The 14,841-nt window shown below is 49.0% G+C and overlaps 1 protein-coding gene across 1 annotated transcript; it reads left to right on the top strand.

Annotated features, from left to right (window-relative positions):
* Window positions 1–2,350: 2,350 nt before the first annotated feature.
* Window positions 2,351–14,382, top strand: NDUFC2 (NADH:ubiquinone oxidoreductase subunit C2). Its single transcript, XM_048840829.2, has 3 exons — window positions 2,351–2,564; window positions 6,918–7,061; window positions 14,164–14,382. Exons 1-3 carry the CDS (start codon window positions 2,426–2,428, stop codon window positions 14,211–14,213), a joined length of 333 nt encoding a protein of 110 aa, XP_048696786.1. The 5' UTR covers window positions 2,351–2,425; the 3' UTR covers window positions 14,214–14,382.
* Window positions 14,383–14,841: the final 459 nt, after the last annotated feature.

Here is a 14,841-nt window from a genome sequence, read left to right as displayed (position 1 = left end):
ATTTCTTTTGGCCCAATCATCCAATTTGTCTAGGTCCCTCTGTATCCTATCCCTGCCCTCCAGTGTATCTACCACTCCTCCTAGTTTAGTATCATCCGCAAATTTGCTGAGAGTGCAATCCACACCATCCTCCAGATCATTTATGAAGATATTGAACAAAACCGGCCCCAGGACCGACCCCTGGGGCACTCCACTTGACACCGGCTGCCAACTAGACATGAAGCCATTGATCACTACCCGTTGAGCCCGACAATCTAGCCAGCTTTCTACCCACCTTATAGTGCATTCATCCAGCCCATACTTCCTTAACTTGCTGACAAGAATACTGTGGGAGACCGTGTCAAAGCATTCTGGCTATCCTTAACCATCTTGGAGAATGATAGGCACCAAATGGTAGCCAATTCTTCTGACAGAGTTGTCATAATCCCAATAAAAGCACAAGGAACATGCTGTTGGGAATATTGGGTTTCTTTATTGCTTTTGCATGATTTTGCGTGACTTTTTATAAAATAAAAATGAAAATTTTTAAAATGTTAGATATGGGATTACGTGTATCCACACAATGTGAATGTCTCCAGTACACTGCCCTAAAGAAAAGGCATTTATGATGTCTGGTGGTTCTGCAGTAGTAGAGCACAGGTTTATCTAACCTGATATGTTCACATCCTTGAAGATGCTAGTATGTAAACAGGTGATGGACTGTGCCAAACAGTCTCCTTTCTTTTCTTTTTTTTTTTTAACTCATGATGCTTGTCCTCACTACTTGGAAGGAGATTATTCCTTCCCTAAAATACCCTAATTTTAGTACCAGAGTCCCCCTGCACCAAACTTTGTAATCTCCTAATCCCTGATTTGGGGATGTGCAAGCCAATTTCTAGTTCTTCAATTAGCCTGGAAGAGGACTCTGGCCCTTATTTAGAGTGGAAACCTAAGTTAGTAGCTGATGTGGTAAGTAAAGGTGATATTTTTCAGCTATCGCTAAAAGTGTGTGTGTGTGTTTTATAAAGGTGGAAGGACATCATAGCAGTCACTAGAAGCACACACATCTTAATATATGATGAGAGAATAAATACTTCACTTTTATATATAGGTCTTGAAATGCTTTTAACACTTAAGGCTAGATTCCCAAAAGGCTTTAGGCTTTGTGATGCTCATTGTCACAACACCTGCTAGGTGTTAGGAAAAAATCACAGGACTAGCATTGTGATAGGGCCTGCGTTGGGTACCTAGGCTCCATAAACAATGCATCAGGGTGGGGGGAAGTGGTATGTGAACCACAGAAACTACCATGGTAGGTGGAGAGTTGCCTAAACTAGCCAATGGGAGATGCTGTTAAGAGCTGTATGTCACTTAATTCCCTAGACCCATTCCTTCATCCAGGTTGCAGGGAAGTGCCTGTCTCTGCTAGCAACTCACAAACAACTAGCAATTGCTTCTGAAGTCAGGTGGTTTAAGCACCTAAGTCATTTCTTGTGATGAGTTAAGCATGGGTTGCATGCCACACAAAATGGCTGGAAGTGGAGGTGTCTGCCTTAAAACTTCTTGCTCAGTGGTTAGAGCACTCACTTGGGATGTGGGAGTGAGGTTCAATGTTCCCCACAGCAGGAGTGGGGGAGGAGAAAGGATTTGAACAGGGATCTAGCTTTCAGGAGAGTGTTCTGATTACTGAGCTATGGGATATTCTGATACAGGCCCCTTCAGTCTTCTGATGAAGCTGTTCCATTGTGGATACATAGCCAGTGAAGCAGATGACCTTGGGTCTCCTGCCTCCTAGATACGTACCCTAATCACTGGGTTACAGACTAATTCTCTGCCCAATGACTCAAACAGTTAATACTGATCATTAAAAAGTTGTTGGGCCAGAAACAGCTCAGAAAAGGTAAAGTTGATGCCTTAGGAAAGGGGGGTTACATTCAGGAATTTGAGCACGATCTGTAGGGATTATTGTGTAGTTTAGCGGAATCGCCATGCTTTGGAGTAGGGGATTCAGCTAAACCATGTCTGGTCCACGCCCCCTTCTGTTTCAGCTGGGTGGGGCATCCAGCGACCCGTGGCTGCATTTCTGCGGGATCAGGTGCGATCTGGACACGGATTGAACCGCTAAGGCGATTGGAAGGGGAGGATGTTTCTGGTCTGGGTACTTGAAGTTTGAAGATTCATGTAGTAAATCTCGGGGGACTTAGAAACACCCTCCCCTGCAATGGGGCCCCAAACGAGGACCCACCCTAGTCAACCCCATTCCCTCCCTTCCACTGCACCCCGCTCTCTCCCCGTGCAGGGCGCCACTCTGGCTGGGGGACTGTCAGCGCGGCGGAACCTTGGTGTCGCGGCTGCCGCGGGCTGGCGGGTCGCTTTTCGGGGCGGTACCAGCTGTTGTCCTTGAGCTGGCGGGGCCGGGTGCGTCGCTGCGCGCGGTCCGGGCACCATGGTGTTCTTGCCCGACGAGTCGCGGGGGCTGCCCCCGCCGCCCATCGTGAACAGGAACTCGGTGTGGATGGGCCTGGTGGGCTGGGCGGTGGCCCTCGTGGACAACGCCTTCAACCGGCGCCCGGTCATACGAGCTGGTGAGGGAGGGAGCTGGCGAACAGGGCCTGCGGTGGGGCTGGGACTCGGACTGGGGAGCCGGCAGGGGCAGGAGGGAGGGTGGGGGGGCTGAGAGGCTAGTAGAGGAAGGGAGGCTGCGGGGGGGTTGGGAGGCTGTTGGAGGGAGGCTGCGGGGGGGGGGGGCTGAGAGGCTGTTGGAGGGTGGGGCAGGAGGGAGGCTGCGGGGGGGGGCCTGAGAGGCTGTTGGAGGGTGGGGCAGGAGGGAGGCTGTGGGGGGGGCCTGAGAGGCTGTTGGAGGGAGGGACAGGAGGGAGGCTGTGGGGGGGCTGAGAGGCTGTTGGAGGGTGGGGCAGGAGGGAGGCTGCGGGGGGGGGGCTGAGAGGCTGTTGGAGGGTGGGGCAGGAGGGAGGCTGCGGGGGGGGCTGAGAGGCTGTTGGAGGGAGGGGTAGGAGGGAGGCTGCGGGGGGGGTGAGAGGCTGTTGGAGGGAGGGGTAGGAGGGAGGCTGCGGGGGGGGCTGAGAGGCTGTTGGAGGGTGGGGCAGGAGGGAGGCTGCGGGGGGGGGCTGAGAGGCTGTTGGAGGGGGGGGCAGGAGGGAGGCTGCGGGGGGGGGGCCTGAGAGGCTGTTGGAGGGTGGGGCAGGAGGGAGGCTGCGGGGGGGCTGAGAGGCTGTTGGAGGGTGGGGCAGGAGGGAGGCTGTGGGGGGGGCCTGAGAGGCTGTTGGAGGGTGGGGCAGGAGGGAGGCTGCGGGGGGGGGCTGAGAGGCTGTTGGAGGGTGAGGCAGGAGGGAGGCTGCGGGGGAGGCCTGAGAGGCTGTTGGAGGGAGGGACAGGAGGGAGGCTGTGGGGGGGCTGAGAGGCTGTTGGAGGGTGGGGCAGGAGGGAGGCTGCGGGGGGGGCCTGAGAGGCTGTTGGAGGGAGGGACAGGAGGGAGGCTGTGGGGGGGCTGAGAGGCTGTTGGAGGGTGGGGCAGGAGGGAGGCTGCGGGGGGGGGCTGAGAGGCTGTTGGAGGGAGGGGTAGGAGGGAGGCTGCGGGGGGGGCTGAGAGGCTGTTGGAGGGAGGGGTAGGAGGGAGGCTGCGGGGGGGGCTGAGAGGCTGTTGGAGGGTGGGGCAGGAGGGAGGCTGCGGGGGGGGGGCCTGAGAGGCTGTTGGAGGGTGAGGCAGGAGGGAGGCTGCGGGGGGGGGCTGAGAGGCTGTTGGAGGGAGGGACAGGAGGGAGGCTGTGGGGGGCCTGAGAGGCTGTTGGAGGGTGGGGCAGGAGGGAGGCTGCGGGGGGGGGCTGAGAGGCTGTTGGAGGGAGGGACAGGAGGGAGGCTGTGGGGGGGCTGAGAGGCTGTTGGAGGGTGGGGCAGGAGGGAGGCTGCGGGGGGGGCCTGAGAGGCTGTTGGAGGGTGGGGCAGGAGGGAGGCTGCGGGGGGGGCTGAGAGGCTGTTGGAGGGTGGGGCAGGAGGGAGGCTGCGGGGGGGGCTGAGAGGCTGTTGGAGGGTGGGGCAGGAGGGAGGCTGTGGGGGGGCTGGGAGGCTGTTGGAGGGAGGGACAGGAGGGGGGCTGAGAGGCTGTTGCAGGGTGGCTGCGGGGGGGAGGGAGGCTGCAGGGGGGGCTGGGAGGCTGTTGGAGGGAGGCTGCGGGGGCCGGGGGGGGCAGGACTGAGGTTGTCTGTTGGGCTTTAGGAGAGACTGTTTGGGAGGCAGTAGGGAGAAGATGCCTGGGGTGAGCTGCTGGGGATTGTGTGTGTGGAAGGGGATTCTGTAGGCAGTGATCTAGGAGGGACCAGTGAATAACTCCTGGTGGAAGAAGGGATTTATTATTATTTTATTTATTGTGGTAGGTTCTAGGACCCCCAGTTGTGTACCAGGGCTCCATTGTGCAAAGCATGGTACAAACGCACAACAAAAAGATTGTCCCTGACCCAGGGCTGGAGCACCCACAGAAAAAAATTAGTGGGTGCTTAGCACCCACTGGCAGCCAACTCTTCCCCTCCATCCCAGCACCTCCTGTCCACCGCAATCAGCTTTTCCACAGCTTGCATGAGGCAGTGAGGGGAAGGAGCGAGTGTGACGTTCCCCTCTGGTGTTATCTGGACCGGTGATCTGTTAGGTCACTCCAATCCTTGACTTTGGGAGCCAGCCTGACCCCGCTCTGCTTTGCGAACCCCCAATGCTGGGCTGTTCACGTCCAGCCTTTGGTATGTAAGCTGTTTCTTGGATTGTGCAACCGAATGACATTAGCCAATATTTCTGGTCACAGACACAAGCCTAGGAACCTCCATCTTGTAGTGTCCAGTTATGCCCGCTGGACTCTGCAAGCTTATATGAGTTCATCAACTTAACAAAGAAATTGATATGTACCAGGCTTGTTATCCCAAGGGGAGACTCTGACACACCTCAAACCAAACGCACTGCTTCAGGTAGAATAAACAAACATCTTTATTAACTAGAAAGATACATTTTAAGTGATTATAAGTCAAAGTGTAACAAGTAGGATTTGGTCAAATGAAATAAAAGCAAAATGCATTCTAGGCTGATCTTCACACTTTCAATGCCCTTACAAACTTAGATGCTTCTCACCACAGGCTGGCTGGTTGCTCTTCAGCCAGGCTCTCTCCCCTTTGATCAGTGCTTCAGTCGCTTGGTGTGGCGTCTGGTAGGCGTAGGTGGAAGAGAGAGGAAGAGCATGGCAAACATCTCTCCCTTTTATCATGTCTTTTCTTCCCTCTTGGCTTTGCTCTCTTCTCTGCCCCCCCTGCCCTCTTCAGAGTCAAGTGAGCATTACCGCATCACAGTCCCATACTGACCAAAGGAAGGGGGGTGACTCATTCAAACAGATTCTTTTTTTGTTGCCTAGGCTAGCGTCCTTTGTTCCTGTGAGGCTGGGCTGGGTTTGTTTAATACCTGCCCTGATCAGGTGTGAACTGCCTCTCTGCTCTTGGAGAGTTTTTGCCTGCGCTCATTTTAAGCCATGAGGATACATTTTCAGCCTCATAACTATATACATGAAATTATAACCTATAACATTACTGTAACAGTTATTATAACATCACTATACCGACAGTGTTCAGTGTATCGTGAGCCTTCTGAAGACACCCGACATGACAAACTTTGCGTTGGATACAACACAATCATTTTACAAGGATGAACATGGGGGTGCTGGGTGTTCATCCGAGGTACAGAGTGTCCCAGCGGGGATGGGGTGTGCTCAGGGGAGGGGGCAGAACTGGGTGGGAAGAGGTGGGATGGGGTGGGAAGAGGCAGAGTGGGGGCTTGGGAGAAGGGAGGTGGGGCAGGGCCTGGGGCAGAGCGGGGGCGGGAAGAGGCAGGGCAGGGGTGGGGACTTGGAGGAAGGAGTTGGGTGTGGGCGGGGCCTTGAGCAGAGCAGGAATGGGAAGGGGCTGGAGCAGGGACTTGGAGGAATGAGTCAGGTTGGGGCAGGGCCTGGAGCGGAGCTGGGGGGTTGAGCACCCCCGGGGCCTTGAGGAAGCCAATGCCTGTGATGGGGTGAATCTATACCTCATTGAGGTATCTAATCCCCATACACCCCCAGCCCTGATAGTGCCCCTGGGCCTACAAAGCAGATGTGAGACTCTTACCAATAATGCCTCTATCTCTCCCCATTTCCTGTGGGGGGCTTTTCCACAACTACTGTCAGCTGACAGGTGTGGACTCTGATGGGAATCTTTCCATTTTCCACTTTGCTTATCCTGAACACTTGATAGTGACAGTCTCATCTGTATCATGTACCCCTGGTTTTATTCTGGAAGATGAATGTGATCAGACTCAGAGCCCGTCAAGACCTCCTTCTCTGTAGTCCTAGGGATCTAGGTGTATGTCTATCGATCTTGACTGAGGTTTCAGATGAAGGTGTAACACCGTCATTTCCACTGCCCAGTCCCTGATGGTACATGGGAAAATTCCTTCCCTCCACCCCCATTCCTGGTGATCCGTTCTGTGCATGTGAGCAAGCATTGTCCTAATCCTAGTTAGGCATCTACTTCCATCAATATCCTGAGAGCCTAAGTAATCATTTGTCTTTTTCTTGGGGATTCTTCCTGTATCCAAGTTACTAATCTCCAGACCATGGCTCTAATAATAATCAGATTGTGCGAAGTCACCTGTAATAAATATTCAGCAATCTGGGTGGCTTTAGTTTAAGTTGGAATCTTAAACATAGTGACTGTTGCAGCCTTCATGTTGAAGGCTGATACCTTCAGAATGCATCCCTAGCACCGATGAGACTAAGGCTGCTATTTTTGTGGGTCTGAATTTTTAACAAACACATGTTGAAAGCAGGGGGAAAGAAAAATCATAACTTCCATGTGTAGCAATGATATCTATAACATTACTTATCGTTTTCTCTGGATTTTTTTTCCACGTTGCAGGATTACACCGTCAGGTCCTGTATGCCACTGTGGGCTGGTGTGTTGGATATTATATCAGTAAACGTGCAGACTATATTCATGCTAAACTGGACAGAGATCTGATGGAATACATTAGGCAACATCCGGAAGATTTTAAGGAAAAAGGTATACTGAGTTGCTGTTTTAAGAAAGACATTGCAAACTAGTTAATAGGTGATAAATTCTGGTATGCCCAAGTCAGAATACAGTCTTTCAGAACAGGCCACAACTGGCTAGTATCACCTCTTTGACTGAGTCACAATTTAAAGTGATCTAGAAAGTCAGGAAAGTTATGATAGAGAAATGAACCTTTCTTACTCAACAGATCTGCTGCCTTGGTGGTTTTCTGTTGTTTCCATTTACTTCACTGAGAAAATAAGCTTTTAAAAGTAAGCACTGCAGAGGCAATATAGCTGTGGAGGAGCAAACTGAATTATAGATGTTAGAGATGTCGGAGACCTAGTTTATGATTTTTTGTATTTTGGTAACCAAGACTGGGGCCCTTCTTTGCTAGGCACTTTGCTAACTTATGGTGAGAGATGGCCCCTGACCCAAACAGCTTACCATCTAAATGATAGTAGGTTATCCATTGTGGGGCTGTTCTCCACAATATGTGTTGTCCCTTGTGTTTCTGGATTTAAACATCCCATTTAATGGGCTTCTACCACCTCCTCTGGAGGCTGTTCCATTGCTTCAAAGGTTTTACTAGATTCTCTGATCTTATCTGATACCAGTAGGAACTGTCTATTAAATTCCCACTACAGCTCTTGTGGTGATGATATGAGGCAGACCAAACCCAGCTTGTTTTTCAGATCCACTTTGTCAGCTGGGAACTAGGTAGGGGGAAATGACTTTGTATATTTTGTTCTGGAATAATTGAGAGAATGAATGTGGACCCTGCCTCCCTCCAGAGGCCTTTGTACCGAATCACACTTCAACTTAAATCTCCATGAACTGCAGTGTTTGCATCAACAGCATCCTTTGGCCAATTTTTCAGAGAACTATCCACAATGATTCCAAGATCTCTTTCTTGAGTCATAACAGCTAATTTAGACTCCATCATTTTATATGTATAGTTGGATTTATGTTTTCCAATGTGCATTATTTTGCATTTATCAACATTGAATTTCATTTTGCCATTTTGTTGCCTTGTCACCCAGTTTTGTGAGATCCCTTTGCAACTCTTTGCAGTCTGCATGGGACTTAACTATCTTGAGTAGTTTTGTATCATCTGCAAATTTTGCCACCTCACTGTTTATCCTCTTTTCCAGGTCATTTATGAGTATGTTGAACAGCACGTGTCCCAGTACAGACCTCTGGGGGCACCACTATTTATCTCTCTCCATTCTGAAAACTGACCATTTATTCCTGCCGTTTGTTTCTGATCTTTTAACCAGTTACCGATCCATGAGAGGACTTTTCCTCTTATCCCATGACACATTACTTTGCTTAAAAGCCTTTGTTGAGAGAACTTGTCGCAGGATTTCTGAAAGTCTAAGTACAATGTATCCACTGGATCACTCTTGTGTTCATAGACATTAAGGTCAGAAGGGACCATTAAGATATCTAGTCAGTCTGACCTCCTGCACAATGCGGGCCACGGAATCTCACCCACCCACCCCTGCAATAAACCTCTCACCTATGTCTGAGCTATTGAAGTCCTCAATTCATGGTTTAAAGACTTCAAGGTGCAGAGAATCCTCCGGCAAGTGACCCGTGCCCCATGCTACAGAGGAAGGCGAAAAAACCCCAGGGCCTCTTCCAGTCTGCCCTGGAGGAAAATTCCTTCCCGACCCCAAATATGGTGATCAGCTGAACCCTGAGTATGTGGGCAAGACTCACCAGCCAGATACCCAGGAAAGAATTCTCTGTAGTAACTCAGATCCTACCCCATCTAACATCCCATCACAGGCCATTGAGCTTATTTACCATGAATATTTACCATGCTTTTCTGAAAATCTAAGTACACTATATCCACTGGATCCCCCTTGTCCACATGCTTGTTTACCCCCTCAAAGAATTTTAGTAGATTGGTGAGGCATGATTTCCTTTTACAGAAATCATGTTGACTCTTTCCCAACAAATTGTGTTCATCTACGTGTCTGATAATTCTGTTCTTCGTTATAGTTTCAACCAATTTGCCCGGTACCAAAGTTAGGCTTACTGGCCTGTAATTGCCAGGATTGTCTCTGGAGGCTTTTTTTAAAAATTGGCATCACTTTAGCTATCCTCCAGTCATTTGGTGCAGAAGCTGATTTAAATGATAGGTTACAGACTACCAGTTAGTAGTTCTGCAATTCCACATTGAGTTCCTTCAGACCTCTTGGGTGAATACCATCTGGCCCTGGAGACTTTTTAATTTATCAATTTGTTCCAAAACCTCCTCTGACACCTCAGTCTCACAGTTCCTCAGATTTGTCACCTAAAAAGAATGGCTCAGGATGAGGATTCTCCCTCACATCTTCAGCTGTGAATACTGATGCAAAGAATTCATTCAGTTTCTCCACAATGGCCTTATCCCCCTCAAGTACTCTTTTAGCATCTTGATCGTCCCATGGCTTCAACTTTGTTCCACTGCTATAATTTTAATAGTTCTGGAATATTGTCTCCTCATGCAGTCTAAAACTGTTGGCATAGAGGTAGGAAAGGAGGGCAGTTAGTGTGCAGCTGTGACCATTCTTTTCAGAAACTGATGAGAAATGGCTATTGAACCCACTGTGATCCCATTAGAGGCAGGCTGGAAATTGTACTTAGATTAACATAGTGAACCATAGACTACTTCTCTGTGATTCAGGCTTTGTGTGCACTCATTATAGATTAGAATCATAGAATATCAGGGTTGGAAGGGACCTCAGGAGGTCATCTAGTCCAACCCCCTGCTCAAAGCAGGACCAATCCCCAATTAAATCATCCCAGCCAGGGCTTTGTCAAGCCTGACCTTAAAAAATTCTAAGGAAGGAGATTCTACCACCTCCCTAGGTAATGCATTCCAGTGTTTCACCACCCTCCTAGTGAAAAAGTTTTTCCTAATATCCAACCTAAACCTCCCCCACTGCAACTTGAGACCATTACTCCTTGTCCTGTCCTCTTCTACCACTGAGAATAGTCTAGAACCATCCTCTCTGGAACCTCCTCTCAGGTAGTTGAAAGCAGCTATCAAATCACCACCCCACCCCCCCATTCTTCTCTTCTGCAGACTAAACAATCCCAGTTCCCTCAGCCTCTCCTCATAAGTCATGTGTTCCAGACCCCTAATCATTTTTGTTGCCCTTCGCTGGACTCTCTCCAATTTATCCACATCCTTCTTGTAGTGTGGGGCCCAAAACTGGACACAGTACTCCAGATGAGGCCTCACCAATGTCGAATAGAGGGGAACGATCACGTCCCTCGATCTGCTGGCTATGCCCCTACTTATACATCCCAAAATGCCATTGGCCTTCTTGGCAACAAGGGCACACTGCTGACTCATATCCAGCTTCTCGTCCACTGTCAACCCTAGGTCCTTTTCCGCAGAACTGCTGCCTAGCCATTCGGTCCCTAGTCTGTAGCTGTGCATTGGGTTCTTCCGTCCTAAGTGCAGGACCCTGCACTTATCCTTATTGAACCTCATCAGATTTCTTTTGGCCCAATCATCCAATTTGTCTAGGTCCCTCTGTATCCTATCCCTGCCCTCCAGTGTATCTACCACTCCTCCTAGTTTAGTATCATCCGCAAATTTGCTGAGAGTGCAATCCACACCATCCTCCAGATCATTTATGAAGATATTGAACAAAACCGGCCCCAGGACCGACCCCTGGGGCACTCCACTTGACACCGGCTGCCAACTAGATACGGAGCCTTGATCACTACCCGTTGAGCCCGACAATCTAGCCAACTTTCTACCCACCTTATAGTGCATTCATCCAGCCCATATTTCTTTAACTTGCTGACAAGAATACTGTGGGAGACCGTGTCAAAAGCTTTGCTAAAGTCAAGAAACAATACATCCACTGCTTTCCCTTCATCCACAGAACCAGTAATCTCATCATAGAAGGCCATTAGATTAGTCAGGCATGACCTTCCCTTGGTGAATCCTGACTGTTCCTGATCACTTTCCTCTCATGTAAGTGCTTCAGGATTGATTCTTTGAGGACCTGCTCCATGATTTTTCCGGGGACTGAGGTGAGGCGGACTGGCCTGTAGTTCCCAGGATCCTTCTTCTTCCCTTTTTTAAAGATGGGCACTACATTAGCCTTTTTCCAGTCATCTGGGACTTCCCCCATTCGCCACGAGTTTTCAAAGATAATGGTCAACAGCTCTGCAATCACAGCCGCCAGTTCCTTTAGCACTCTCGGATGCAACTCGTCCAGCCCCATGGACTTGTGCACGTCCAGCTTTTCTAAATAGTCCCTAACCACCTCTTTCTCCACAGAGGGCTGGCCATCTACTCCCCATGCTGTGATGCCCAGCGCAGCAGTCTGGGAGCTGACCTTGTTCGTGAAGACAGAGGCAAAAAAAGCATTGCGTACATTAGCTTTTTCCACATCCTCTTTCGCTAGGTTGCCTCCCTCATTCAGTAAGGGTCCCACACTTTCCTTGGCTTTCTTCTTGCTGCCAACATACCTGAAGAAACCCTTCTTGTTACTCTTAACATCTGTTGTTAGCTGCAGCTTCAGGTGCGATTTGGCCCTCCTGATTTCATTCCTACAGGCCCGAGCAATATTTTTATACTCTTCCCTGGTCATATGTCCAACCTTCCACTTCTTGTAAGCTTCTTTTTTATGTTTAAGATCCGCTAGGATTTCACCGTCAAGCCAAGCTGGTTGCCTGCCATATTTACTATTCTTTCGACTCATCGGGATGGTTTGTCCCTGTAACCTCAACAGGGATTCCTTGAAATACAGCCAGCTCTCCTGGACTCCTTTCCCCCTCATGTTATTCCCCCAGGGGATCCTACCCATCCGTTCCCTGAGGGAGTCGAAGTTTGCTTTCCTGAAGTCCAGGGTCTGTATCCTGCTGCTACCCTTTCTTCCCTGTATCAGGATCCTGAACTCAACCTACTCATGGTCACTGCTTCCCAGATTCCCATCCACTTTGCTTCCCCCACTAATTCTTCCCACTTTGTGAGCAGCAGGTCAAGAAAATCTCCCCCTCTAGTTGGTTCCTCTAGCACTTGCACCAGGAAATTGTCCCCTACGCTTTCCAAAAACTTCCTGGATTGTCTATGCACCGCTGTATTGCTCTCCCAGCAGATATCAGGAAAATTTAAAGTCACCCATGAGAACCAGGGCATGTGATCTAGTTGCTTCTGCGAGTTGCCGGAAGAAAGCCTCATCCACCTCATCCCCCTGGTCCGGTGGTCTATAGCAGACTCCCACCACGACATCACTCTTGTTGCTCACACTTCTAAACTTGAGACACTCAGGTTTTTCTGCAGTTTCGTACCGGAGCTCTGAGCAGTCATACTGCTCCCTTACATACAGTGCTACTCCCCCACCTTTTCTGCCCTGCCTGTCCTTCCTGAACAGTTTATAACCATCCATGACAGTACTCCAGTCATGTGAGTTATCCCACCAAGTCTCTGTTATTCCAATCATGTCATAATTCCTTGACATCACCAGGACCTCCAGTTCTACCTGCTTGTTTCCAAGGCTTTGTGCATTCGTATATAAGCACTTGAGATAACCTGCTGATCGCCCCTCATTCTCAGTATGAGGCAGGAGCCCTCCCCTCACAGACGTTCCTGCCTGTGCTTCCTCCCAGTATCCCGTTTTCCCACTTACCTCAGGGCTTTGGTCTCCTTCCCCCGGTGAACCTAGTTTAAAGCCCTCCTCACTAGGTTAGCCAGCCTGCTCGCGAAGATGCTCTTCCCTCTCTTCGTAAGATGGAGGCCGTCTCTGCCCAGCACTCCTCCTTCATGGAACACCATCCCATGGTCAGAGAATCCAAAGCCTTCTCTCCGACACCACCTGCGTAGCCATTCGTTGACTTCCACGATTCGACGGTCCCTACCCAGGCCTTTTCCTTCCACGGGGAGGATGGACGAGAACACCACTTGCGCCTCAAACTCCTTTATCCTTCTTCCCAGAGCCACGTAGTCCGCAGTGATCCGCTCAAGGTCATTCTTGGCAGTATCATTGGTGCCCACGTGGAGAAGCAGGAAGGGGTAGCGATCCGAGGGCTTGATGAGTCTCGGCAGTCTCTCCGTCACATCGCAAATCTTAGCCCCTGGCAAGCAGCAGACTTCTCCGTTTTCCCGGCGAATTACATTTGTTTGCAAGAATGGAAACTTCGCTCTTGATTAGTCACTAGGGTGCCAGTGTGTGTGTGTGTGTGTGTGTGTGACAAAAGTAAAAGGTATCAAGCTAGTGACAGACCTATTCTGAGTTTTCTCCTTTCTGAAGGGTCATGGAGACGATAGGGGTGTTTTAACTCCTCCTATAACTTTTTCAAGACATACCTTTTGCCATCGTTTTATTTCCCTTCCCACTTAACACAACCCCATCTTCTGCTAGCCATGTTCACCAAAACCTGCCTGTCAAGCAGAGGGGAAAACTGCCACTTCAGAGGGTTTCTTCATTTCCCAGCCGAATCAGATATTAAGTGGAGTTTAGCCTGATTACTTCCTCCCCAATCTCTGGGTATTAAAAGCCTGATTCAAAGTCCATTGAATTAAGTGCAACATTCTTCATTTGGCCAGGAGCAGTAATCCTCAATTTACCTAGATTGCAACGTTCACTTTATCGACAAACATGCCAGGTGAAATAAGCCTTAGTAGAAACGTTATGGCTCCATAGTACAATAGAATCTTGCTAACTAGCTTTGCCTGAGAGAGCCATGGTGACTGAATTTTAGAAAATTAGCAATGATGGGAAGAGGGACTCAAGTTTACTGCCTAGCAAAATATATTTGGTTAAGTGGAGTTTAGTTATGCTTTTCCATTATGTGCCAGTAAATATTCTGTAGAAGTAATGAAGTTCTTGATAGTGAGACCTCTTTATAGGGCTCTGCTACTAAACCTTCACTGGGAAGGGGAGAGAGGAATGTTTAGTTTGTGAAGCAAAGTGCTACTGTAGTAAAGCCTGATCCAAAACCCACTGGAGTTAATGAAAGACAGGATCCCATTAACTTCAGATGACTTTGGATCTGGCCTGTAGCAAATGTTCTGATTTACTGATTATTGATCAATAACAAACCCTCTCTAAATGCTGAATAAGCTTTCGTAATTGTACTTGATTACCTTTTGTAGATAAGAAAATCCTAGCTGAGGTACTGGAGGACTTCCATCCAATTCGCTGAAAACTTCTCAAGAACTACAGACTTGTTCACCAGATCGTGTTTCGTGAGACCACTCCCAAATATATTTGAGCAGACTGTATGTCAGTTATTGTTCAAATGCCACTGGTTGAAAAACAAAACAAAAAAAACACACTTACTGTATTCTTATAATTAAAACTATGAATAATTAGTGTGTTCCATTTGTTGTTAATATTTATCTCAGTATTTTGCAATGCATTTAGCTCTTTTATTCTATTTAAATGTTAGTTTTGAGTTGCCTGTTAACTATTGTGAAATGAGAACTACTGTACCAAAGAAAATCGTGGAGGTCAGTTACTAGTCTGTTGATGTAGAGGAAAATACAGGTCCCCTTCTTCCTGAGAGCGAAATTTAATCCCTGCCTTCTGTTATTGTTAACGCATTCTTTGAGTCTTGGTCACACTGTGGCCTTGCCTATGCGGAGCTCATTGCAGGATTGGGGCCAAAGTTAGCCTTGCTAGGAAGGGTTTCCATACTGGCTGAGAGAGAACGCAGTATTGACAAGGCATCCATACTTGATCCCCTTTAGGATCCTATTCTCCACTTGCTTTCTCTCTGTTGTTATTACTTGGATCCAAATTTTTCCAGCTTTGGTGCCTAAAGTTAGGCC

The sequence above is a fragment of the Caretta caretta genome, chromosome 1, assembly GCF_965140235.1.
Source record: "Caretta caretta isolate rCarCar2 chromosome 1, rCarCar1.hap1, whole genome shotgun sequence".
NCBI lineage: Eukaryota > Metazoa > Chordata > Testudines > Cheloniidae > Caretta > Caretta caretta.
Note: the sequence above shows the minus strand (reverse complement) of the source record. Positions and strands in the feature narration are given on the sequence as shown.

Bases quoted from the DNA above. Each gene is read 5' to 3' on its own strand.
- NDUFC2 (XM_048840829.2), top strand. From the start codon at position 2,426: ATGGTGTTCTTGCCCGACGAGTCGCGGGGGCTGCCCCCGCCGCCCATC. The intron at 2,565-6,917 runs GTGAGGGAGGGA...TCCACGTTGCAG, and splicing joins GCGCCCGGTCATACGAGCTG to GATTACACCGTCAGGTCCTG. The intron at 7,062-14,163 runs GTATACTGAGTT...TACCTTTTGTAG, and splicing joins GGAAGATTTTAAGGAAAAAG to ATAAGAAAATCCTAGCTGAG.